This window comes from Alligator mississippiensis, chromosome 4, assembly GCF_030867095.1.
Source record: "Alligator mississippiensis isolate rAllMis1 chromosome 4, rAllMis1, whole genome shotgun sequence".
Lineage (NCBI taxonomy): Eukaryota > Metazoa > Chordata > Crocodylia > Alligatoridae > Alligator > Alligator mississippiensis.
In genome coordinates this window covers 40236553-40261810 of record NC_081827.1, presented here as the reverse complement: position 1 = coordinate 40261810, position 25258 = coordinate 40236553, and the positions used below count along the sequence as shown (strand labels likewise).

Genomic DNA, 25258 nt, shown 5'->3' with positions numbered 1-25258 from the left:
ATAGTTTAAAGGAGATCTTGTCACCAGAATCAATGAAACCACAATAGTCTTCTCTTCTCTACCAATCATAGAAGATCCAGAAAACTATAACATTACTACAGTTATAAAAATGGATGGCTATGATTTGGTTGTAAAAATTGACAACTTACCCTTTTCATATGTTGCGGATCCAACATTTGAAAACTTTACAGATGGCATTAGAAAACAAGTCAACAATCTTATTCACGCAAAGGTAAGCCAGTTAAGCATAGCAATCATCTGCTTCATCATTATAATAATTCATAATATATAGTATGTTTTCCTTTTATCCTGAAAACTTAGCCTACTGTTGATAGCTGGTTGATGCTATGGCTGGCACATTTTCTAGTGTCGGATAGTGAGCACCAGCTGAGACATCTTTTTCCTTCTCAGAAATATCTTATCCCTTTTTAATATCCTTTGGATTTCCTCATGCTACCCTCTGCTGCTTGAGATTGGAAGTACAAATTGAGTTTCATTAATATGTTTCCATGTAATGGACAGATTTCTTTTTCAATGCTGAAAAATGTTAGGGGGCAGTTACCTCTTTTTTCCTGCCCTTCTCTTTCACCTTAACATCAGAATTACAACTTCTCTTCACAGTGAACTTATAACTTGTGAACTGTTTTTCACATAGGAGTCTGAAATACCTATGCCTTTGCATTATATTTTCTGTCTAGGGTAGTAATCTGAACAAAGCCATGACAATAGATGAGGCTCAAGCATTTGTCGGTGAGGAACCCTGCAACATAAAAACACTAACTGAAAAGGACTTGTATTGTATACCACCAGAAGTGCAACCTCAACCAAAGAAAAGGCAGAAAAGGGATACAGTCAATAACCTTCCTGAGTTCAGTGTATGTTACCTTTTCTACATGATGTCTTTGATAATATGTGGATTAAGAGAGATGGGCATATTGTGTTTGAGTTACTATGATAAAATCACTTCCTGTGTTCCTTCCTCCACAGGTATATTCTTTATATCCTAACATGTTTGTTAAACTATCTTGCAGTTCTCTCCACATCTAAATTTTTGCCTGTTGCAGATAAGGAATTATTTGTAAACAGAGGGCCTGACTGCCAATTTTATCTCTTCTTTACTAAGGAAGCCAGTCCTATGAACAATTCAAGTTAGATGCCATGTTTTCCTGCCATGACTAGTCCCATGATAGCCCAGCAGTATTCTAATAATATATATTCTAATAGGTAGTGATCTGGTGTTTTCTCTTCTGTGTAATAAGGATCATTATCTCCTAGAATAAATTGCTATTTATAAACAGCTCTATTAATTTCTACATGTGCCCAAATAGAAAATAGGTTCCAAATTCTTTTCTACATATTTTGCAGCCTGGTCTAGGAATTCTTTAGTTTATAAAGATTTCTTGAAAATTAGAGGACGGTGCTGATAAATTAATCGCCTACTGGTACATTTTTGAGGCTAGTTTGTGTGTGTTTAATTATCTAGGTGAGATTTGGTCTAAGAGAATGGATCCTAGGCAGGGTGGAATATGACACACGTGCAAGCGATGTACCACTGAGCCTGATTTTGCCAGCAGTAATTTTTCCTATGCTACTTATTATTGGCATCTCCATCTACTGTTACAGGTAAGATGTTCTTTTATAATCAGATGGTACTGATGTCCCAAAGCTCCAAAGGCAGTGCACAAAAGCAGACTGTTCCTATCTGAAAAAAGAAATGGGTTTGATCACTTTAATACACATAAAATTTTAAGAGTGCTAGTTGTAGCTGGAAAACGTTTGCTCCAGTTCCCTCAGCCTACACCAAATTCTGTTCTGTCAGTCCACCCAGGATCCTCTCAATCTATTAGAAGCCCAAATAAATTGGCCCTGGCTTTCCAAGTGCACAGTTAAAGAATAAGTTGCAAACATATTCACTTGGAATTGCAGCTGGGCATGCCTCACGCAAGGGATAGTATTGCCTGGTCTGCGTACTTAATACTCAACATTCCTTAGTTCTGGTTGTATCTGCCTGAAAAGACACTCTGAACCGAAGGCAAGTTTTACCCACATGCAGATCTCATGTTTAATGGTAAAATTCATCCTTTGTAGAAGGACACTGTAAAGTCTGTAAATCTTTAGACCTATATTGAGGTCTTATATAGTATATAGTGGTATAGAGCAGTGTTTCTCAATCCATTGGTTGCGACCCAAAAGTGGGTTGCAAGAATATATGAAGGTGTCGTGAACAAACTTTAAAAATGGATTCTCCTTTAAAGAAGAAAAATGTGGGAAACCGTGGCTTTCCGGTGCAGGCTGGAAAAGTTCCAGCCTGCAAGGGGCTGCTTAGAGATGCTTTGGGGGCCCCCTTTACCCACACACCCACCCCCTGCCTCACGCACTGGGGGAGCTGGGGGTAGGAAGCTGAGGGGCGGGAGTGAGAGGCACTGGGTCGAAATTGGCCAGGAACGTTTACAAATGGGTCCTGGTACAAAAAAGGTTGAGAACCACTGGTATAGAGGAACCTGGATTGTTTGTATCCAAGTGGTTCACAAACTTCTTGGGGCACTTTAACACATGCTCTGCATGGGCAGGGGGGGGCAGTGCTTTTACATGTGCTCTGGGGGTGGCCAGGGGTGACGCTAATTTAAGTGCTGCAGCATCTTGTGTATCAGCATCCCCACACTTCAATGTGGCAGCAGGGGTGCGTGAACTAAAGCCCATTCAACAAGCTTTAGTTCAAGCGCCCCATCATCATTTTAAAGTGCAGGGAAACTGATGCATGAGATGTGGGAAGCTGCTAGAGCGCGGCAATTGCCACACTGCAGCAGACTCAATTAATCGAATCTGCTCCAACACACTGTAATCACAGCATGTCGGAGCAGCCTTCACGTTCTTGTACAGGCACCCTTAGTTCATAGCTGCTGAACTAAAGATAAACCACACTGCTGCTGGCTGTGGGTTTTGCTTTAAAGGGTGCCTTTCTCCATGCATCTGACTGGAGAATCAGCACCCTTTGAAATAAAAGCTGCAAGAAATAGTCCCATATAACTGTTAGTTGTGTCTGTATATACTCTAGCAGGTTCACATGCCCTCATCTTTACAGAGAGTTAGTAGTTAGGGTTAGAGGCCTTAAGCTGGTGCTCAGCACAGTGTGGTTTCACTCTAACAGTGCAAATCTGCAACTGAGATACATTCTTAATAGTATCTGTGCTTATACAAACCGGACGTTCTGTTGGATCTCCTGTAACTTGCTGTGTCACTATCCCGGGCTTGTACAGTCTTAATCATGGCTCTGCAGCCAATGTGGAATAGGCTGAAGGGCATTTATTGAACTCTCCAGCCAGCTTACACATGAAGTTTTTATTTCGAAAATGTGATTACAAACCCTTATAGATTAAATTTATTAAATAAAAATTCACTGGACCAGATCCTCTCCGGAAGTAAATAAGAAAGGTCCACTATGATGCTAGTTTGATATGTCCACCAACTGAAGATTAGGTCACCATTCTTTCAGTGATCCCTTAGGCTTCCCTTTCAATGCATTGTCAAATGATTTGCTTATACATTCCATAACTTCTCAAAATCTTGCCTCTATTCCTTAAAGACGAAAAAGCCAACAAGCAGAACGGGAATATGAAAAAATTAAGTCACAGCTTGAAGGCTTGGAAGAAAGTGTCAGAGACCGGTGCAAAAAAGAATTTACAGGTATGATTGATATTTGATTTCTTGTGGTCCCTCAAGAGAAATCATAAGATGGCTGAAGCTACTGCACTAAAACTGTCTTCTGGGAATAATTGCAAGCAGATATAACTATTCTGGATTTTAGACATTGACATACATTACATATTCTGCTGACTATTCCTTATGAAAGTCATAAATAAAATAAAATGGAGAGTGAAGGTTATTGAAGGAAACTGTCAGCTTTTTTAAGGTGAGGGAAGTGCAAGGAATTAATCAGTAACTAGGAAATGGAAACTAAGTATTAATAATAGTAATGCGAAGCCAAAGTGGAAATGAACAATTAGGTACTCAGTAATATGCAACTAATTTATATTTAGCTTGCTGATAAGGTATTAGCAAAGCCAGAAAGCATATTAATTAGTGGCCAATGAGTAAAAGAGGAGAGGTGGAAATAGCCTTAAATCCGGGAAAATCCAAACAAAATCAACCAATTATTTATTTATAATGGAAAATAAGGAACCCTGATTTGAAGAGCTGGTTCATTATTTATTATACATAAAGAGGTATCACCTGAGGGGGAAATAGCCTGAGTTCTGGAGGTTCAGCAGTTGTTAATATTGGGCCACTTGGGAGCTTAAGATAGGTACCCAAGTTTGAAAATGTTAGCTTAAGCAGCCTTAACCTTACTTGAAATGCACTTCATGCTGTCATGATGAAAATACTTTATTTCCTAAAAAAAAAACCAAAACAATTTGTTATTAAATAGTGTTGGAGTGACATTGTTAATATGCAAGAAGCAAGGATTACTGTGAGTGTTAACATTTTTTGAACTAATACCATGGTTGGGAGAGATTTAGATAAACTTTCTGGCACAAATTACCCTTCTACAGGGGACTTGAGAAATTCCTGAGTATGTTGTATCCAAAAGCTTGTCTAAATCTCTCCCAACTATGCAGTTGATCCAGTAAAAGATATTATCCACAAAAATCTTTGTCTCATAACTTGTGTTTAAGAGGGAAAAGCTGAAAAAGTGGTAGTTGAATCTGAATTTGGATTCTGTTTAGGGATTCAGGTTTAAGACTGACTCAGGGTTAGGGTTTGGAACTAATATGACAGATAATCACAGGAGGTTTCTGTTGTAGTGGAGATCACACAAAAGCTGCTCTTGTCCTGGGATTTGTCATGAAATCTTACCAGAATACTTTTTCTCATGTTGCTCAAGTCACAGTTATAAATGTCGCTTATTCCAATTTTGGACCCAACCCAGGACAAAATCTCTGTAGAACTGATATGGGTTAAGGGACTCAACTCTAACCCCCACTAAGAAAAGTGTGGGGACAGGGGGAAGGGGATCTGTTCCAGGGTCCAGTTTAGAGTCATTTCATGTTATTAGTCTCCCTCATCAGCTGATGTGTGTAATCCCTTTGCTTTCCTGCTTTCAGTTTCTCATACTAGTTTTTGGAATGCGACACTGCCTGGCTTCTGCCAGTTCACCACATGGAAGGGAGGCAGGAGCAGTCGGCTACTGTTGTGTGCTGTATTCTGGGCTTGCATCTCCTCCTCCTCCAGCACAGCTGTTTCTCTGGGCTCAGAGGGTGCAAATTGCAACTGTGAGAGAGAATCTAGCTCATCAAATTCATGTAGGCCTAGTTGACTGAGTGAGGCAGTGAAATGACAATAGTGTCTAGATTTGTATCAAATGTGGCTAATAGCAAAAGGAAGAGGAGTCTGACTTAGTTCTTCCTCCCCAGTCTACATTTTCTATTCTATTATTGGAGGTGCAGAATAACATAATGAAGCTGGAAACCAGGAGATGCTACTCCCTGGGTGCTGGCTGTGCATTACAGAATCAGAAAACTAAGATAAACGATGCGGACAATAAAAATAGCTGAGACAATAGGCCATTATATTAATTAACATGATATCCTAGTCAATCAGCAGTATTGGGCAACAGGAAAGCATCCAGCTGAAATAACGAGTCCAAAAGGTGACCTCACTATTGCTTTCTCTGTTGAGAACTTGAAAGTTTGAGTCCTACAAAGTGTATTCATCAAATTCAATGAACTATCTAACCTGCTTTCTTCCTGCCTTCCTCGCAATTAAAAGATTATGTTTTATGTGCATTGTGTCTCACTACTTCAGCCGTCATCAAAAAATTTAAATAGGAACTTTCACAATGACAAGGTATGACAGCAATAGAAAATGTATACAAAAAGGAAATGTAGCTATTATTTCTTTTTCCCCTTTGCTATTATTTTATAACTCTGGTTTGGGATTTAAGAAACATTCCCTTCATAAATTCCAGCACTTAATTCCTGCTGATCATATAAAAAAAAAAGTCATGATCCTCTACTTATAACATTATAGAATCATAGAAAATTAGTGTTGGAAGGGACCTCAGGAGGTCATCTAGTCCGAACCCCTGCTCAAAACAGGACCATCCCCAATTAGATTATCCTAGCCAAGGCTTTGTCTAACCAGGTCTCAAAAACTTCCAAGGATGGAGATTCTGCCCTCTTAGTGAGAGAGTGTTTCCTAGTACTGTATCTAACTTAACCTTCCCTTGCTGCAACTTGAGACCATTGCTTCTTGTTCTGTCACCTGCCACCACTGAGAACAGTCTAGCTCCGTCCTCTTTGGAACCACCCTTCAGGTAGTTGAAGGCTGCAGTTAAATCCCCTTTCAGTGTTCTCTTCTCTAGACCAAATAAGCCCAGTTCTTTCAGCCTCTCCTCAGAAGTCATGTGCAAGCCTATCTATTTCCATTGCCCTCTGCTAGACTCTCTCCAATTTGTCTACGTCCTTTCTGTAGTGGAAAGCCCAAAACTGAACACAGTACTCCAGATGCGGCCTCACCAGTACCAAATAGAGGGGAATAATCACTTCCCCTGAGCTACTGGCAACACTCCTACCAATGCAGCACAGTATGCCATTAGCCTTCTTGGCAACAAGGGCACACTGTTGACTCGTATCCAGCTTCTTGTCCATTGTAACCCCAGAGCTGCTGCTTAGCCCATCAGTCCCCAGCCTATAACATAGCATGGATTGTTCCGTCCTAAGTGCAGGACTCTGCACTTGATCTTATTGAACCTCATGAAATTTCTTTTGGTCCAATCTCCAATTTGTTGAGGTCTCCCTGAATCCTAGCCCTACCCTATAATCTGCAGTAAGAGAAGTGTTTGTGGTGGTGATAACTGGTATGTAGGGGTCTCAGTAATCAGTAGAGGCTCCACTCTGCCTAGGCATTCTGGTAACACAACAAAAACAAGTCTTTACTGCAAAAAAACAAAAAAGTGTTGTGTTAGTGTCACACCAGGATCAGCTGAGAAGAGACTGTGGGTTTTAGGGATCCAGCTTCAACAACTCAGTATGGTGAAGAAAAATATGGAGTGAATGGGCAAGAGAAAAGGATTTTGAATGTTCGATTTCTATGTTTCTATTACAAAATGTTCTCATGGGAGCAAAAGGTGCTAGTTTTTCTAAAATATATGCTAAATCTAGAAATACTGTGTGTTCTAGATCTAATGATTGAGATGGAAGATCAGACAAATGACATCAATGAAGCTGGAATTCCTGTGTTGGACTATAAAACATACACAGACAGAGTCTTCTTCTTGCCCTCAAAAGATGGTGAGAAAGATGTAATGATTACTGGGAAACTGGACATTCCAGAGGCTAGACGACAAACTATGGAGCAAGCTCTGAATCAGTTTTCCAATCTGCTTAATAGCAAATCATTCCTCATCAATGTGAGTATTGAAGGAGAGGTCACTTGGAAGGCACCTGGTACTTCAAACAAAAAGGATTTTTTTTTTTTTTAAGTGTGTAGATGAGGAGAGAAGCATTTGTAAGCAAAACTGAACCCAAACTGTCAAAAATAGGTGCTTACAGTTAGACTCTCAGGTCCTTATTCAGGCACCTAAAGAAGTGGCCTGTCAATTAGTCTGCTGGATTAACATCTGTACCCCAAGAGTTGGTAGTATTCCTAAACATGCGGCTGGTCATTAGGGGCATTTTTACACGTGCTCCGGGAGCCGGGAGCCAGGGGGGGGCGGGCGCTTTTATTAGCGAGCCATGCTAATTAGAAGTGCTCAAGCACCATGTGTATCAGCATCCCCATGCTGAAACACGGCAGCGGGGCACTTTGAACTAAAGCTCATTGAGCAAGCTGTAGTTCAAAGCGCCCCACTGCCATTTTTCAGTGTGGGGACACTGATACATGTGGCACTAGAGTCTACCGGAACACATTAATTTCTGCGCTTCAGCAGACTCGATTAATCAAATCTACTCCGACATGCTGGATTTCCGGCACGTTGGAGCAGGCTCCCTGCAAAGCTGTAGGAGCCTGAGGTGCCTAAATATGGAAGTAAGTTCCTAACTGTAGATACTTTTCTTAAAGTGTGGCCTCAGTGCTCAACTAGTTGTGTGTTCTAACCAACAAAGGGAGTGTGTTAAAGTCTTAAAATGTACGTATTTAGCTGACTACCTTTTGTGGAATTTTTTTAAACAAATTCGTTTTTTTTAATGAAAATATGCTTCATTATATATAACCTTCCTATTTTAGTGAAGACATTAAAAACATAAGTGAGGTTAATCCTACTAGCCTTCGGACAGTGTGTTCAAACAGGTGTAGGCAGTATTTATTCATCAGTAATTCATCTGATGTTTTGAAAGTTTTAGTTTTGTTATTCAGGTTGTGATAAGATGATTAAGGCCATTTTATTCTGCATAGACAGAGTTTAGATAAGCTTTACACTGTTTTTGAAGTTTGTCACATCAGACTTGGTGCTAAATCTGTTTTCCATTTTAGTTTATTCACACACTGGAGAACCAGAGGGAGTTCTCTGCCCGAGCAAAAGTGTATTTTGCATCCCTGCTGACTGTTGCCTTACATGGAAAGCTAGAATATTATACTGACATCATGAGAACATTGTTCTTAGAGCTGATGGAGCAGTATGTTGTGGCCAAAAATCCAAAGCTGATGCTAAGAAGGTTTGAATACTTCCATCTTGTTTTCTGAACTCCTGTTTTTTTGTAACGTTATTTTATTTGCAGTGTGGTATTTATTTCTGTGTTATGTAGATGTCCAGATAAATATTGTTCATAGAAATCATAATGATTGTAAATCAGGAAAAGGAGGTAAATAGGAGTCACTTTTTAAAAGAACAAGTAACTATGGCAGGTTATTGAAAAACTGATAATAAATATAGTACTAGACTCTTTGTATTTTTGATCTAATTGACACTAAATTATATAGTATTTACACCACATTGTCAATGTAATGAATACTATGAAACTGTTTGCTTTGGCATCTCCAGCCTGTGCAGGTTTCCATACCCCTTACTCCTATATACACTTCTAGGATTTGCTCTGCATTTATAGTGAGAATTTTTTCCTCCAGTACCTATAGATTTTTCTGGCACCTCTTCTTCCAACATGGACACACACATTATTTTGAATAAAAGATGTGGCTGTTCAATAAAAGTAATGAGCTGAAAGTATCTAAGAATGATGAATGGTAGCAAGCACTTATCTAAAGTGAGCACACGCTTTCAAGAACCTATGGGGAAATCATTGTATTAGGACAACGCCTGCTGCTAAGTGAATACAAATATTTTATTTCAGGCACCATTTAAAAAAAACAATACTTTGTCAGTAAACATTTTTAATATACTTGTTTTTTAGGTCAGAAACTGTTGTAGAGAGGATGTTGTCTAACTGGATGTCTATTTGTTTATACCAATATCTGAAGGTAAGGGTTAAAATCTGTTGCAAACATTCTTCTTTTTTTAATGATTAAGTACATGGCATTGATTATATCTTCCCTTTCTAATTTTTTTTTAAACAGGACAATGCAGGAGAACCTCTTTATAAATTGTTCAAGGCTATTAAACATCAGGTGGAAAAAGGCCCAGTGGATGCTGTGCTAAAGAAAGCCAAGTATACCTTGAATGACACTGGGTTACTGGGAGATGATGTAGAGTACACACAGCTGGTAAGCAGCACATTGGCTCAAAATCTTTTAATTACATAGAATCCTCCAAAATGTGGTACACTAAGATTATAACACATTCTTTAAGAGCTCAGGGAGCTCAAATACAGGTGATCAGCAATGATCTGCATAGATTAGTTAAAGCAAGTCCCTGGATCTGAGCTTCTTCAGGGTCAATTTCTTTCACATGACAATATTATGTTGATTTAATTTCACTGACTTCAGAGGAGTTGCTCCTGACTTGCACCAGTGTCAGTAGTGAAACAGGAATGAACAGCACTTTAGCAGTCTGAATCAGGGTACTGGTTTGTGTGGACAGTTTTGTAATCTGCTATTGAGGTCTCCTGTTTTGGCCACTTGAAACATGCTGTGTATACTGTGTATCCTTCTAAGAGCAGCACGGGACTCTTTTTTTGCCTTAGAAGTCATTCTGTGATGCGATTGCTCTTACTTTTTATTGACATGCTAACAGCCATTTCCATTAGTATCTGACTGAGAGAGACATTGGCACATCTTTTATGAAATGTTGGCTAAAAACACCCTTTTTATATATTCTAAAGGGATTTGGGTGGGAGGGACAGTGTAAGAAGCTTGCTTAAGAAATTTCTCTCATACAGGTGCTGTAAGCAGAGTGTACCTAGGGGGAGGTGTGTCAGACTCACCCGGGGCCCCCAGCCAGATCTGGATGGAGGACCTCCTTGCAGTCTAGGGCATGAGGGCTGTAGCAGTGTCCACCATTGGCGGCAGCAGCCATGCGGGATCCACTGGCAGTGGGGGGATTGCAGAGTCTGCCAGGGGCTGTACAGGGACAGCAAAAATGTGGGACCTAGCAGCTATGAACTTGTCTCACTGCTAGTGGCTCTGTGCATTGGGGCCAAATGACCCAACTTCTGTTGCCTTCCTATAGGCCATTGGGATAGACAGAGACTCTGTGCTCTGAATCTTGCCCATGCATCATATATTTGACTCCCCAGCTTAGGGTGAATTAGATGAAGGTAGAAATATATATTTTAAAATGTATATTTTTGGTGTTATGAGAGCTTTCATGTTTGTCTGAGCCACATAATACAACAACTAACCCCTCAATGATTATACAATGTTGCTTATTTTCTCTTATGCATAATGAGCAAGATTGCACATAAAATTTGAGACTTCCAGCAATAATTCTTCTAAGTTAAGCAGTATATTTTAACTCATAAATGGATGGCTGTAATAAGATCTTTGAATGTAATATCAAAAAAGTTATGATTTCTGAATGTAGTCAAATCTGAGCCAAATAAAATACTCAGATATTCATTGTGAACATTAGAGGGATTCATTCCAGATTTCACTACATTCACTAATTACATTTATAATAAAGCCACATGTAATTTTTTGTAGAACATCTATATTCCTGTGAAATATTGAGATAATATTCCTGCCTTTCTTGTTTAAAAATATTCTTGTGCTAGTTGTGCCACACTGTGTCTGAATTTTTATAAGCCCTTACGGGATCACTCATGGCCTTGGGTAGATTAATGGAAAATTTAATTTGTGTACCTTGCCTGAAACTAAGAGATGATGGAAATGTACTGTACACGGTACTTATCCCTTGTACAATTATTTTTGTTTAAGAGCTGGATATGTTATGCATCAGTTGTTGCACTGTCACACTGCATACTGAACTGACAGCAAAATCATGTATAATTAACAAAGTAAATAGGGAAAGGAAGAAATATCATGATTAACTTGTAAGTTCTGTCTAGGGACAATACAATCAGGTTTAATTTGACTGCATCACAGCTCAGTTTCTTAAGTATGTAAAAATAATGCTGATCTGTAACAGAATCACTGAGGCTTAGATTTTCATAGCAGCCTATGTATCTTGACTACATGTGGGTTTGTAATGATTGTAACAGGAGGGATGTCAGGGTCCCCGTGCTCTCCCCTGTCGCCTCCTTTACTGTGTCTCGTTGCCGACTGGCACCCTCCAATTCTCGCCTGCCACGACTTTGATCTTCTATATATATTATAGGGCGGCTGCCTTTCACCTTCTGGTCCATGGTTGTCCTGTTACCTCTGTACTCTAGCCTTATGGGCTGTGCATGGCTCCTACCACCCCAATACCACGCCCCAAGCCTCGCAGATGTCACGGATGTTGTTCTGTCTCTTTCTGTCTCCACGCCCTCTCTGGTGCTCAGGCTCTCCGCAGTCCCCTCTCTCTCTCTCTCTCTCTCTCTCTCCGTGCCCTCTCTCCGGGGCCTTCTCAGGAAGGCCGCCCTCTCTCTGGGGCTCACCACGATGCTGCCCCCTTCTCCGGGGCTCACCACGCCCACACTGGGGCTTCTCAGCAATGCCCCTTTCTCTGGGGCTTCTCAACTGCCCCTCTCTAGGGGCTGGGGTCTGTGCACCCTGAATGCTGCGCCCTCACTGGCACTGGGGTCCCCACACCGCTGTGAGTCCCCTGTGAGGCCTCCTCCATCACCTGATAGCCACACCCAAACCACCGGTGTAACAAATAGCAAACCCAAACACAAGCCTCTTGGCTACAACATAAACATGTGCCGCCCAGCTATAACTGGGCTCAAGCCTACCGGGGGTGCTCCATCCCACCGCAGTGACAGACGCTGCTTCGGCATCTGGCTTCTCTTCTCTTTTCTTGCAGGAAGCTCCTTTCTCGTTGGCTGCTGGTAGGGAACTGCCGTCCAGCCTCCTGCCTGTGGTTTATATAGGAGCCAGGCCCTGCCCCTTCTTGTCAGCTGGCTAGGCAGGTGCGGATCATTAGCTCCCTCTAGTGGCCTCAGCAACCGGCACCTGAGGAGTCTTCCCGGCTCTCTCAGTAGCAGGCACCTTAGTGCCCTGCTGCAGTGATCACAACCATATCTGAGAACTAAGGTGCTTAAGCTACCCGTCAGTCAATTGAGAAATAAGAGGTATCAAGGTATCTATGCTATCACAGAACAGCATAAAGTCTATGAGGACTCCAAGATTTTGCACCCTGCTGACCCTTAGAGGGTAGGTCCCTTCCATTTAGGTGAAGGTTGTGGTCCCTGCCCTTTTTTCAAGATGTTTCTCCTTGGGTCCATCAGTCTCTCATAAGTCTAGTAGCTTTAGAAGTGTTGCACCTTCCAAGAGATTCCCTTTTGTTGTCATGTGAGAGTTATTGTGTCAAAGAAATAACAGATTGTCTCCTCTTTGGGTACCAAGCTGAATTCATCAGGTTACCTATCTGTCACACATTTAGTGGAGGATCCAACTATTTTAAAGCTTGTCTTAAGTAAATTCCCAAGACTATCATGGCATAATAGATATAAAAAAAATGGAGAACTTAATTCTGCGCCTTTTCTGTTGTGTCATAAAGGAAAGAATGGACTAGAATCTGAAATTGTAGGTTAAATAACAGTGTAGAACCCTGGGGATAATCTGTCTTCCCACTGCAAATGTAGGTTGCTGTGCAGTTATGAGATTGCAGAGTGAACTTTAGACACTATCTGGATTCAAATCATACAGAAAAACAGAGATTCAAATGTTACATCATAATCTTCTTTTTAATAAATATACATATTTTCTTTCTTTTACAGACAGTAAATGTGTTCGTACAAGATGGAGGCACTGATCCTACACCTGTGAAAGTGTTGAACTGTGATACTATTTCTCAAGTAAAGGAAAAAATTATAGACCAAGTCTATCGAAATCTGCCATGTTCACAGTGGCCAAAAGCTGACAGTGTTGTTCTTGGTAGGTAGCTGTTTCTGTTGCTGTAGTTATACCAGGTACAATAGTCATTTGATGTTTTGATATTTCCAGTTTGTGCAAGAAAAGCAATTCATTACATTTCAAAATGAAAATACTGTTGGATACAACTTTGAACCAGAACTTCTGGTATTTCCTGTATCCTAAGGAAGAGTACCATAAAATTAGCTGTCATTGTTAGATTTTTGAGCCTGGTATCATAAATACACAAAAAGCATGTTGTTATCTATCAATACATCCTAATGCCTGCCAGAAACTATGAAGTATTTAATGTTTATTACTAACTAGCATGATAATGACAAAATAATAATAATTTAATGTGAGAGAGTCATGACACTATTTAAGAATGAGCTAGTCATGTATTTGGTAATTTTTGAGTTCCAAACAGGCCATCTTGAAAGGGTGTTTATTTTTAGAAAGCATTGAGCCTACAGCTTCTGAGAGTCAGTCACTTAGGAAGAGTTTCTGTTTGGACATTTAAAGGTTAAGACTTTCAAAATAACTCATTTCTTCCAAAAATATTGACCTTAGTATTTACAACTTATTGATCCCTTAATAACCTCTCTATAAAGTAGGTTTGAAACATTTCCACTGATGTCATAATTTAAGGGGATGTGGTTTGTTATTTTTCTCCCAAAAAGCATCAGTGTGTTTTTGCAAGCAAATAGTTTTTGCATGTTTCGCAGGAAGTTGTAATCCTGTCTGGTTTGGATATCATAGGAATTTATGCAGCTCATAATTGCTGTGACCAAAACAAGAGATTTCAACTTTGTGGAAAATAAATAGAAATTAAAACAAGTTCATGAAGAGTTTTGTAATATGACATGAGGAAGAAAACAGGATATGACACACAAGCTGGAATGTCTTAAACCATGATTTTTCTCTTAATAGTGTGTGATGCCTCAGTGGCTCCTCAAAAATGAACACACTACTGGTATATTTATTGTTCTGTTTTAGTTTCACATGGATAAAACCTCTCTTTCTTCCTCTCATTTTAATTGTTCTATAGAGTGGCGTCCAGGTTCTACGGCACAGATCCTCTCAGATTTGGATTTAACATCTCAAAGAGACGGCAGATGGAAATGTATCAATACTCTGAAGCACTATAATGTAAGAAGGCATTTTAGAGCAGTTGTTCACATCTGTTAATTGTTTATCAGCAATAAATAAAATCTCTATTTGCCTTCAGAGAAAGTTATCTGTTATCCTGTGCTAAGGGCTCCAAAATACTAAAAACATATAACAAAATTTGAGCACTTTCATTTGCTTCCTTTCCATCCAGTCTAGTTCTACATTGCCCCCTCAATTTTTAAAAACCTGTCCAAGGATTTTCTTGCACCTAATTTTTTTTTCACCTGCCTACCCTTCCAACTCTGGAAACTTCCTCTCTGTTTTCTTCGTTCGGCCTCATCCCTGTTGATTCATTCATGTATTTTAAGAGTCACAGACCTTGTGGTAGAACAAAGATGATTTTTTACAGAAAATAACAGCTTACTATATCTTCCAGCTTGGGCAAATCCTTGCCATATCCCCTCAAGTGATAGGTTTTAAAAATGATATAAATGTCATGTTTATATAGGATGTATGAATATCAGTATTTTTGATTGGACCAAGAGGGTGGGTATTGAAGTTGTGTTTGTTCAGTCTGCCTTGAATTTCAGAGTATGTTCATCATCTTATCCAAAAACCTTTGATCCTTTGTATTTTTTTTCTTTTTATACTACCTAGCCCTTATAATATTGGATGTCCTGCCACTTAGGAGAGGCAGAAATGTTCTCACAGGAAGCAGGCAGGCAGCTCATGGTGAAAACCACTCCTGTAAAAACGGCCTACACAAAAAGTTTTGAACTACTTTATAAGTATCACATAAGCTTTCTACATTACCAGCAACCTTGGAGAGAGCCTTCTATCTAGTGAGAGTCATACCTGAACTAGTTTACGGGCAAGGGAGAAAGGATTAAAGACCTAGTCCAATAAAATCCTTCTTTTACATGGCTTTGTTGACACTGATCATTCAGAGTGCCAAGGCTGCTAAAGGTCCAGACCCCACTAAGAAGGGAAAGAAAATATGTGGATAGCCAAAAGCACCTGCTTAGGTGCTTCTGGTCTCCATTGCACATCACCTACAGCAAGTTTCCATCGCGCTTCCCACGTTAATGTTACCTGGAATAATTTCCCTTTCCTTTTCATCTCAAAGGTTCGTGATGGTGCCACCCTTATCTTGTCAAAAATGGGCATTTCCCAGCAGCCAGAAGATAATCAGCAAGATGTCCCAGGGGAAAGTAAGTACCATTTGAATTCTCTATCCTCCCACAAGGAATTCAAGCCAAAGTGCAACAAATGCCATTGTTTTTCTGATCTTTAGCTGTGTAGGCCTTCAAATCAAATGAGATTTCCCACAGGGTAATATTATGCCAATCCAGGATTCTTACCTACTGTAGACTTTGTAATGTTTCTGTTCACTACAGTTCCAAAGCCTCAAGTGATGTGGCTTTCGCCTTCACCTAAGGATGGGGAAGTATACAGTGAAATTTATAGTGATACTAGGAGTGATGGGATTAAGAGACAATACAGGCAAACTACTGGGAAAAGTTTACTTTATTAAGTTTACCTGAGTGAACTTTATTAAGCTGGGCCACAGCCCCTGAAACATAGGTTCATAGATGTTAGAGTTGGAAGGGACCTATAAGACCATCGAGTCCAACCCCAGCCAGGTGTCTGTCCAATTGCCTTTTAAATACCTCCAAGGAAGGGGACAGCACCACCTCCCTTAGAAGAGTATTCCATATTTTGGCAACCCTCACTGTAAAGAAGTTGCCAAAAGAAGTTGCCAAGAAGTTGCCAAAATATGCTTCCAAGGGAGGTGGAAGCCACAGAGGTACGGCTAGGGCTGGCAAACAGCAGCTGCAGTCCATAGGATTTGCCAGAGGAGGGAGGTGGGGTGAGAAGGAACAGAGAGAGAAATTTGCCACAAGCGCCATGGCAGACCAGTGTCTGGGCACACCCCGCCCCTGCTCTGACTAGAGAGCAGAGGGGAGGGGCCAGCCCTGCTGCGGAGCAGATAGCCCTGCCCAGCCCAAGAGCATGCTGGGATGCCGGGGGTGTCTGGTTTATCTTAAACCAGCAAGGGGTCTGGGACAGACATTGCATAAACTGGTTTGAGCCAAATCAGTTAATTATGATACTACATTCAACCAGGTTTATCTCAAACCAGTTTTAGTCATTCTCAAACTGGTTTATGTGCACTGAACAGCTGTTCTGTTACAGGTTTAAACCAATTTCTGATCACTTAAACTGGTTTGTGTAATCTCTGTCCCTAGCTTTATTGTTTACTGGCTTCCAATATTTGTAGATACAGTTTTGATTGTCTCTGTGTTCTACTTTTCACCTCCTCCCTCTATTTAATCAAGCTATTAATTTAACTTTTCCTCAGAAAACAGTCCTTTCAAACCCTTCACTGTTTTGTTCTATTATTTCAGGGGTGTACTTGGTAGCCGTGTTGGTCTGAGACAAAAAGACATACAAAAAACTAGAACTCTTGGTTCCAAAATGATACCTTTTATTAGACCAACTGGAAAATGGCAAGAAAATTGTCCTTTTCTGCAAGCTTTCGGGATCAAAGTCCCTTCGCCAGGCTCTGGGAAAAGTGTAGATGGTACAAGATGATAAAAAGTCCCCATAGGAAGGAAGTAGACTTTATTTGTGCAAAAATAAAGTTTATTTCCTACCTATGGGGCCTTTTCACCATCTTGTACCATCTACACTTTTCCCAGAGCCTGACGAAGGGACTTTGATCCCGAAAGCCTGCAGAAAAGGACAGTTTTCTTGCCATTTTCCAGTTGGTCTAATAAAAGGTATCATTGTGGAACCAAGAGTTTTAGTTTTTTGTATGTCCTTTTGTTCTATTCTCCGAACTCATCCAAATTTTCAGTACCATTGTGGAAATGTATTTTCTAGTACTTACTACAGTTATGCTGCATTGGAGATATAGGAAGTTGATTACTTCCATGCTTTGTGGCATGATGATCTGTATATGCAGCCAAAATTATGCTGACCTTTTTTTGCAGCCATATAGTTTTGTAAACTCATCTAAGTCCCTGCCCAGTGTTGCCTTGCACTGTCCCTGTGCACTGTTACTCACTTTCAGAATTACTGCTTCCCTGGTTTTCCCTCTTGCTGAATACATATAAGATGACTTTTTACCGGGTGCATTAGCTATTCTGGTTTCCCAGGTTGATCTTGCTTGGCTATTTTCTGCACATATTTCTAATCTCTTTGTATCCAATCTTTATTATTCCTTAGTCGTCTGAGTTTGCAATTTCTTCTAATTCAGTATTGCCAAGAAATTTCATTACCATGTTTACTCGCTTCCAGATCCCTGATGCAGCTATTATATGAAGCTAATTTTGACTGTCCTACCTAATGCAATGCACTAGCTACCTCCCCTTAACTCAGAATATGGCTCGTTGTTTGCCATTTTCTTTGCACGTGATGCTTTTCCTTTCAAGCATTCTGAATCTGATCCAAATGTTCCAGTAAGTTTGAGACGAAATCAAAATCCAGTGTAGTATCAACTGATTTCCTTGCTTCCCTACATGACCAGAACCCACTTAAGTTTGTATATTAAATGTTTACTTTATGTAAGCTTAAATCCTTATTGTACATGGCATGGCAGTTAGATTTATTAGGCAATAATTGCCAAGTTTACCCTTCTTTATATTTGAAATGCTTCTGTGTCTGTCATTGAATGCCAAACCATCTGCTTCATCTAACCGTTTTATTCTGTTTAATATATTTGCTGAACATCGAGTTAAGAGCTTTCAAGTGCTATGCAGTCAAACAGAATGGAAACAATACAAATTTATTTTTTTTCAGTGGGATCTGTAATGCCTAACAGCTGATGACTTTGATATACATTGCTATTTAATAAAAACTTGTCAGGCGTATTTTTAATGTATTTTTATTAGGATTGAGAGTGAGCCAAGCAATCTTTGCAGGCAGAACTATGTATTGATAGGTTTAACTTTCTTCCCTTTGGGACTTTTACTTAACTGTTTTCTGATGGTGCTTAGAAGCTCCTTCAGAAATAGTAAGATAAATACTGGTCAGTGTGTTAAACTTTTAATTCTTAAATACAGAGAAATAGAGGTTTATGTTTAAACCTTTAGAGGCCTGGCTTCTCCTTCTTCCAATTTCTCATTTGGTGGAGAGTCCTAGCTCAAGCTTTCTTCTTTGACTATACCATTACATCCAGCAGTGTTGGGTATGAAGCGACTTTTTTGAAAGTAAATGTTTCACATTCCAGAATGAACTACTTAGTGATACACATCACATTCATTGGTACAAGAGAGGACTTTGCCGGCTGGTCCCTTTGCAAAGACTGAAATTTTTGATCCCAAATACTTGTGTTACATCATCCATCTTCTTTATACCCAATGTTCTCTCCCACATTAAAATGGCTGACTGTAGAAAACTATGTAGCAATGGCTAATCCATTTTCATTAGTGCCTGTGGTCATTTAGAAATATCCAATAAACTTCTTTGTTTTTAGAAAGTTAGAGAATGTTACAAAACTAAGGCAAAGCAGCAGCCAGCATTGGCAGTGATTTGTAAAACGTTCTATTGCATAAAAAGGGATAAGAAAGGACCAGAGACTCACATGGACACGCACGCACTTGGATGACAGGCAGAGAATTACAAGGTCTGTGTGCATAAAACATCCTGTATCCTACTCACTTTAATTTGAACATGACAAAAGTATGTCATATTAACTTACACTTTTGCAATGAAAATCATAATGGCAAAACAAATATAAAACCATATCCCAATTTCTTTCTACAGTAGGGTGACCATCCATCCCTAATTGGGCAGGACAGACCCAAAATGTGAACATCAAGTTCCAGTCCTGGGCTGAATGACTCTGGGGCAGCATTTGTCCTGGATTCCCAATATTGTGCAGGGATCTAGGTTTTCCATTCACCGTGGACATGTGGGAGATAGCAGATTTCCCATTGCAAGCTGGCAGAGTTCCAGCTTGCAAGGGGATGGGGGAGCAGTAGACAGGGAGCACCAAATACATTTGTGCACACACACATGTGCACATGGCCAGGAATACAGCCAGGTATTGGTGGAAAGCAGCTCACTGAAGGTAAATCTATGGGAGAGAGGACAGATTGAGGCCCCCATAGTGAAGAAGGGAATGGGGTAGAGACTGGGGCTGAAGGCGCTGCCCAGCCAGTGTGGTTCCTGGGGCCAAGGGCCAGGGTGGGAATGTGTGGCTTCAGGACCAGGTAGGGAGCAGGGCAGAGCCACAGGTGGGTTGGATCCATGGGTGTGCATGCTTCTGGGGCAGGGGCCATGGGGGGCAATGCCCCTTCCCAGTTTTGTGTGCAGGGTGGGGGCAGATGCAGGCTTCCTGCTTTGGGCTCTGGACTCTTTGCCCTGCTGTCGTCCAACCCTCCCCCCAGGTCCACCATGGCGCAATGGGCAGGACCCAGTGCAGGAGGACAACGAGGCTCAGTGCTGCCACCACCACAGCCAGGAAACGCATGCCAGCCACACTGCCATGGCAAGGCACCCCCTGCCCACCTGGCAGCAGCAGTGGCAGCGACGACACAGAGTTGTGCTGCCAGGATGCTAAGGGGTGCTCGCCATGGCAGTGCAGCCAGCGCAGAGCTCCCAGGGGGCAGGCATGTATCCCGTGTTTCCATTTTGAAAAGGTGCTCAACCTACTCTACATTCTTCCTTTCTGTTTCCCAGCTTTGTATCAGAGATACAGAAGGACTGGATATCGTGCCTTATTAGGTAGTGTCTTTCACTAATAAAGATATGTTTCAATCCTGATCTTGGATCAACATTAAAAATATTTTTGGTTTTTGGGTTTGAGTATCCATTTAATCATGGACTTTAGATCATTAAGTAAAAGACTGTTATCTTTCCTCATGATATGCTTTGGTCTGAAGTAGTAGGATAGTTGCAGGTTAGAATTGCTCATTCGTTAATCTGTATTGGGCAAATTGTACAACGCTTACATCCACTCTGCCTAGTTCATGCCACTATGCATAATCTTTCACATTCATTAACACGTCTATATTGTCACCCTCAAATTTGCTTTTAAATGGGATATTTGAGAGAAGGCTGAGGGAATCGTTTTTTGTACTTAAGAAAAAAAAGTGTAAAGGGAGGTTGGGAATCTTGCCATTAACATCCTGAGGCATATCAACCACCTAATAAATTCAAGGAGTTACAGCCTTTATTTACTTATTTTATTACTGGGTGAACTGATAAAAGCAGCTGCCATTTCATGGAAATGCTCTGTTAAGAAACTATCCTGCTAATATATTTTGTTGCTTCATGTTCTGAATTTCTTTTCCTCTTTTTTAACAAGTGTTCAAGAATTTGCTCGTGCTTTGCATTAAAGCAGAATCTCTGCATTATAAAAGTTCACCTGCTTTTGCTATCTTTCTCCGAAGCCCTAATTTTCTATTAAATGCTAATTACATCACCAACAGCCAATTATGATGCCAGTAAATGAACATGGGCCAAATACATTTGTGATGAAGGTGAAAGTAAGGTCTGTAAACTCAGTGGGGTTGTGTGTTTACTCTAAAGCTGGTTGTCAGGAGAACAGGAGAAGAGTAGACCTTTGAAACCAAGGAGAAACAAATGTGTGCATCGTATGGGGTAGCCTGTATAGTTAAAGATGAAAAATAGTTTCCTTCTTACAGTAGCTTGTTTTCATCTATTCATTTACATGAGTAAATAACGTGCACTTAAAAATCATAATTTGGGGACACATCATAATTTTTCCTTGCATTTGGTGATATTTTGCAAATATTTGTGAAATTTCTTCTGCCACTGAAATCACACCTATTGCAATATAGAACTCCAGCTTGTATTTCTATGTCCAGCAAAACAATATCTAAAACAAAGATCAAAACTAATGCTCTTCTACCACACTTAGCTCAGAGAAACATGAACTTTAAAATCAAATTAAGAGTACTTAAATGGTAACATTATTAAGTAAGAGGGAACTCTTTAACAACAATTAATGACAAAAACGAATTTAAAAGAGACATTAAGGTTTGATAATTAGTATAATATTCAAGTTTAGGTTCCAGCAGCAAAATTAATTTGGCCAGGTTGCATCCATGGATTTTGTCCTTCTTTCTTCCTTAACTCTTCCTTTATACACTATATAACAAACTCAGTTTCAGTTAACGTAGCTGTTGGGAAGCATAATTTTGCATTTCCTAATTCTTTGTTCTTTTCCATAGTGAATCCTTAAGGTTACATTAAAGTAGTACTTTGCATATGCTTTGAAATTAGCAGCACTGCTCCAGTGGAAGGTTGTAGGTGGTGAATGAGACCCACTGAATAGCTGAGCATTTTAAACCACTGAAGTCTTACAGAGTTCAAAGTTATGTTTCCCATAAAAACTGTAATTCAGCCCCATTGCACATATTATTTTACATTACTGTTAAGTTTTATACCTTAATATAAATATATGTGTGCACTGTAACTGAATTACAGCCACTCTGGGAAGCTTAATTTTTGAATTGCATAAGTATTGTGCACTTAAATCCTCAGCTATAATGGTGCATTAATAAAGTTTGTTGCACTGAGTTAGTCTTTTTTAATATTGATTGATTACACATTTAAATAATTGCACTATGTCCATTTGATTTTGCAAGTTTTTTTTATTTGAACAATTACATAGAACCTCACTTTTAAACCTTAGTAGTGCACTTATTCTATGGGTTACAAGTGAACTAAACTTAGATGCATGGAATTGTTTTCTGTATGTGCATCTCTAGGTACAAACAGCCTCCAAAGGTGTCCAAACATCAGAGTTTGGTTTGGGGTTTTTTTGGTTTTTTGTTCTTTTTTTAAATAGTGTTTCCAACATGCAGTGTTTTCCTTTTTTTCTCTTAATAACAAAAATTGACCACGCAGCTGATTTCTATTTCTGTCATTCAGCTTAAGTAGCTTCCAATTTAGCAGTCTGATTTTGTTTGGATAGGGTATTGCATAGGTAGGCAGGAATGAAATCACTTAAATCCCTTGAATGATAATATATATGACCATTGCTGTTTCTAGGGCATGCATTACTGGAAGATGAAAATAAGGTTTGGCATCTAGTTCGGCCAGTAGATGAGGTTGATGAAGGGAAATCCAAACGGGGAAGCATGAAAGAAAAAGAAAGATCCAAAGCTATTACAGAAATCTACCTGACAAGACTTCTTTCTGTGAAGGTAGGGTTAAGTATTTCATTATTATATGGTGCTTTTAGGAAAGCAGTTATTTTGCCTTGTGCAGTTCAAGAGAACAAAATGATAAGTTGCTTAGTCATAATTCTGACTGAAATTTTGAAAGTCTGCTATGCGTTTACGAATTTTGTGTTCAGTACTTCAAGTAATAATGTGCCTTTGGGAAGATTACTTGAAAGGAAAATAAGGGAAGGTATATTTCCTACAGGAAGCTGATAACCGTAAATTATATGTGAATCCAGTCAGGTTTTTTTGTGTGTATGAAAGCCTGACTATTCTCTTCTTTGATACAAGTTCAGATACTGTTTTTGTTTCATACCAGATGTTTGGTCTTGTGCTGAAGCAGAGTATTTTCAGTTTTACAGGTCACAGGGGTGTTTACTTTTTGCTTTTGAAAAGCTTCAGGATAGTTGTGCGGGCCGGGCCGGAACCCGGGCCCTTTCGTCGCGCTGCACGCGGGCTGTGGCCGACAGCCCGGGCAGGCCGGGTCAGAGAGGGCAGGCGCCGAGCTAGAATTAGGCACAGACACGTAACGGTTGATTTTAAGATTGTTTACTTACACCGAGATGGTCACGGTGCAGGCTGGAGACTTGCTTGAGTTGCGGTTACAAAAGAAAACAAGAACAATCACGTGGAGTTTGCTAGGCTCCATGCAGACAGAAATCCGGATGTCCAGGACAAGCACGCATCAAAATAGAAAACTCGTTGATACGTCTTATAGAAAGTTACCGCTTGAAGACGGGAAGAGCTGGGCGGTGGATCAGGCCGCCAAACTCCTCTGAATAACACACAGGGCTTCGATGACCCTGCCGCGCACCCAGAGTCCCCACGAGATGGATGCGGAGTCCTCTTCGGCTTGGGCAGAAACTGCTCAAGCCTCTTATACTGCTAGCAGGCCAATCGCTAGCCGCCACGTGGGAATAATTTAGCACTAGCCAATAGCGGGACACGAATTTGCATGCGAAGAGCGGGAACTCCTTTGCACCGTGCATTTCTGTGTTGCAAAGGAAGTGCACCCTGCAAAGACAGCTGCAAAGTGGCGGGAACTCTCTCCCTGGCACGCGGGTTCTCTGTGCAGCAGAACTCCTCCGTGCAATGAAGCTGTAAACCCACGGGGATAATTCTTAGTGCCGAAGCACACACAAAAAATAAGACCTTTGGGTCATGACAATAGTCTGTACTGTTGGATCACCATTCCACATGATTCACTGGCACATTATTTGCCCACTCTTATATGATAAGGTATGCCAGAATCATAGAATCATAGAATCATAGAAAATTTGGTTTGGAAGGGACCTCAGAAGGTCATCTAGTAAGTCCAACCCCCTGCTCAAAGCAGGACCATCCTCAACTACATCATCCCAGGCAAGGCTTTGTCTAGCCACATCTTAAAAACCTCTAAGAATGGAGATTCTACAGCCTCTCTGGAATCATCTCCTAGAGCTCATGTAAGGTGGGGGTTTATGATCTGTAATGCCTAAGCAAGAGAAATGTTGGGCAGCTGCATGGTGCTTATAAGGACACCCCTCTTTTTCCTTGTAACTTGGGCCAGATATTGGGGCAGATATGCCAAACCTGTTATAGCCCCAAATCCAGTAAGTCATATGTGAGATGAATTGTCTTGATGTTTGCTTTTCTCTATGTTTTGGGTTCATATGTGAAATTATGTTGTAGTCAAAAAGATATTGCAAAATGATCTCATAACAAAAGAGAGCTAGAGTGATGATCTGCCATATTTCTCTGTGTACCGTGAAGGTGGACTACAAAATGGATTAAAAACCTGTTATGAAACTTATCATTCTATGTCTGAAAGAAACTTAACCTACAAATGCATCTTAGGTATCTTAATATGTTTAGCAACTAGTTTCTTCCTTCCCCCATTTGCCAAGTCCAGAATGCACACTTCTGTATTGCCCATTCAACAATTGTTGAAATCTCAAATTCCTTTAAAACGGCACAAGACTATTTTTCCTAATTCTAATACTGTCTAGCTGTTTGCAAGATCATTACACACAGAAGAGGAAATCTGCTTTTGTCACTGCATGCCTCCTGCACCTTTGATACTTCAGACCAAGGCCTTCATTTGCTGTGATAAAAACACAAAGTGTTAGTGTAAATTGGAAAGAGAACCTAGGATAACACTCTGTTTCCCAATGCAGTTAAAATTATAATTTTTTTTTAATTCACTTTCAGGGTACGCTTCACCAATTTGTAGAAAACTTTTTTCACAGTGTACTTGATTCAAATCATGTTGTGCCACCAGCTGTGAAATATTTCTTTGACTTCCTTGATGAGCAAGCAGAAAAGCATGACATCAAGGATGAAGATACCATTCACATCTGGAAAACAAATAGGTAAGGCATGAACAAAATAATTAGACTGCTGAAAAACTGTACCATAATCTTTAATAATGCTGGTACTGTGACTACAGATCAAAGTGAAAAGTAAATACAGTGCAAGCCACTTAAGGCACCCATGGGTAATATAAGCATCCATTTAAATTTTGGAAATGGCACAAAACATTAGCCAAATCCTATTGATTTCTATGTTAAAGATGCCTCTTAAAATATATTAAGCATGCCTGCTCTTTCATCTTGGAACTCTGA

At 40.2% G+C, this 25258-nt stretch overlaps 1 protein-coding gene across 7 annotated transcripts in view; it reads left to right on the top strand.

The window, feature by feature from the left end:
* The window catches only part of PLXNB2 (plexin B2), a 345929-nt gene that overhangs the window by 311601 nt on the left and 9070 nt on the right, over positions 1–25258 (top strand). For all 7 annotated transcript variants that reach the window (XM_014601042.3, XM_059725915.1, XM_019491747.2 and 4 more), the window contains 13 exons: positions 5–232; positions 699–875; positions 1484–1623; positions 3584–3684; positions 7179–7408; positions 8470–8651; positions 9345–9411; positions 9508–9654; positions 13212–13368; positions 14393–14493; positions 15581–15665; positions 22483–22637; positions 24846–25006. In XM_014601042.3, coding sequence (XP_014456528.1) covers positions 5–232; positions 699–875; positions 1484–1623; positions 3584–3684; positions 7179–7408; positions 8470–8651; positions 9345–9411; positions 9508–9654; positions 13212–13368; positions 14393–14493; positions 15581–15665; positions 22483–22637; positions 24846–25006 — 1931 coding nt within the window. The remainder of the gene's footprint in view (positions 1–4; positions 233–698; positions 876–1483; positions 1624–3583; positions 3685–7178; positions 7409–8469; positions 8652–9344; positions 9412–9507; positions 9655–13211; positions 13369–14392; positions 14494–15580; positions 15666–22482; positions 22638–24845; positions 25007–25258) is intronic.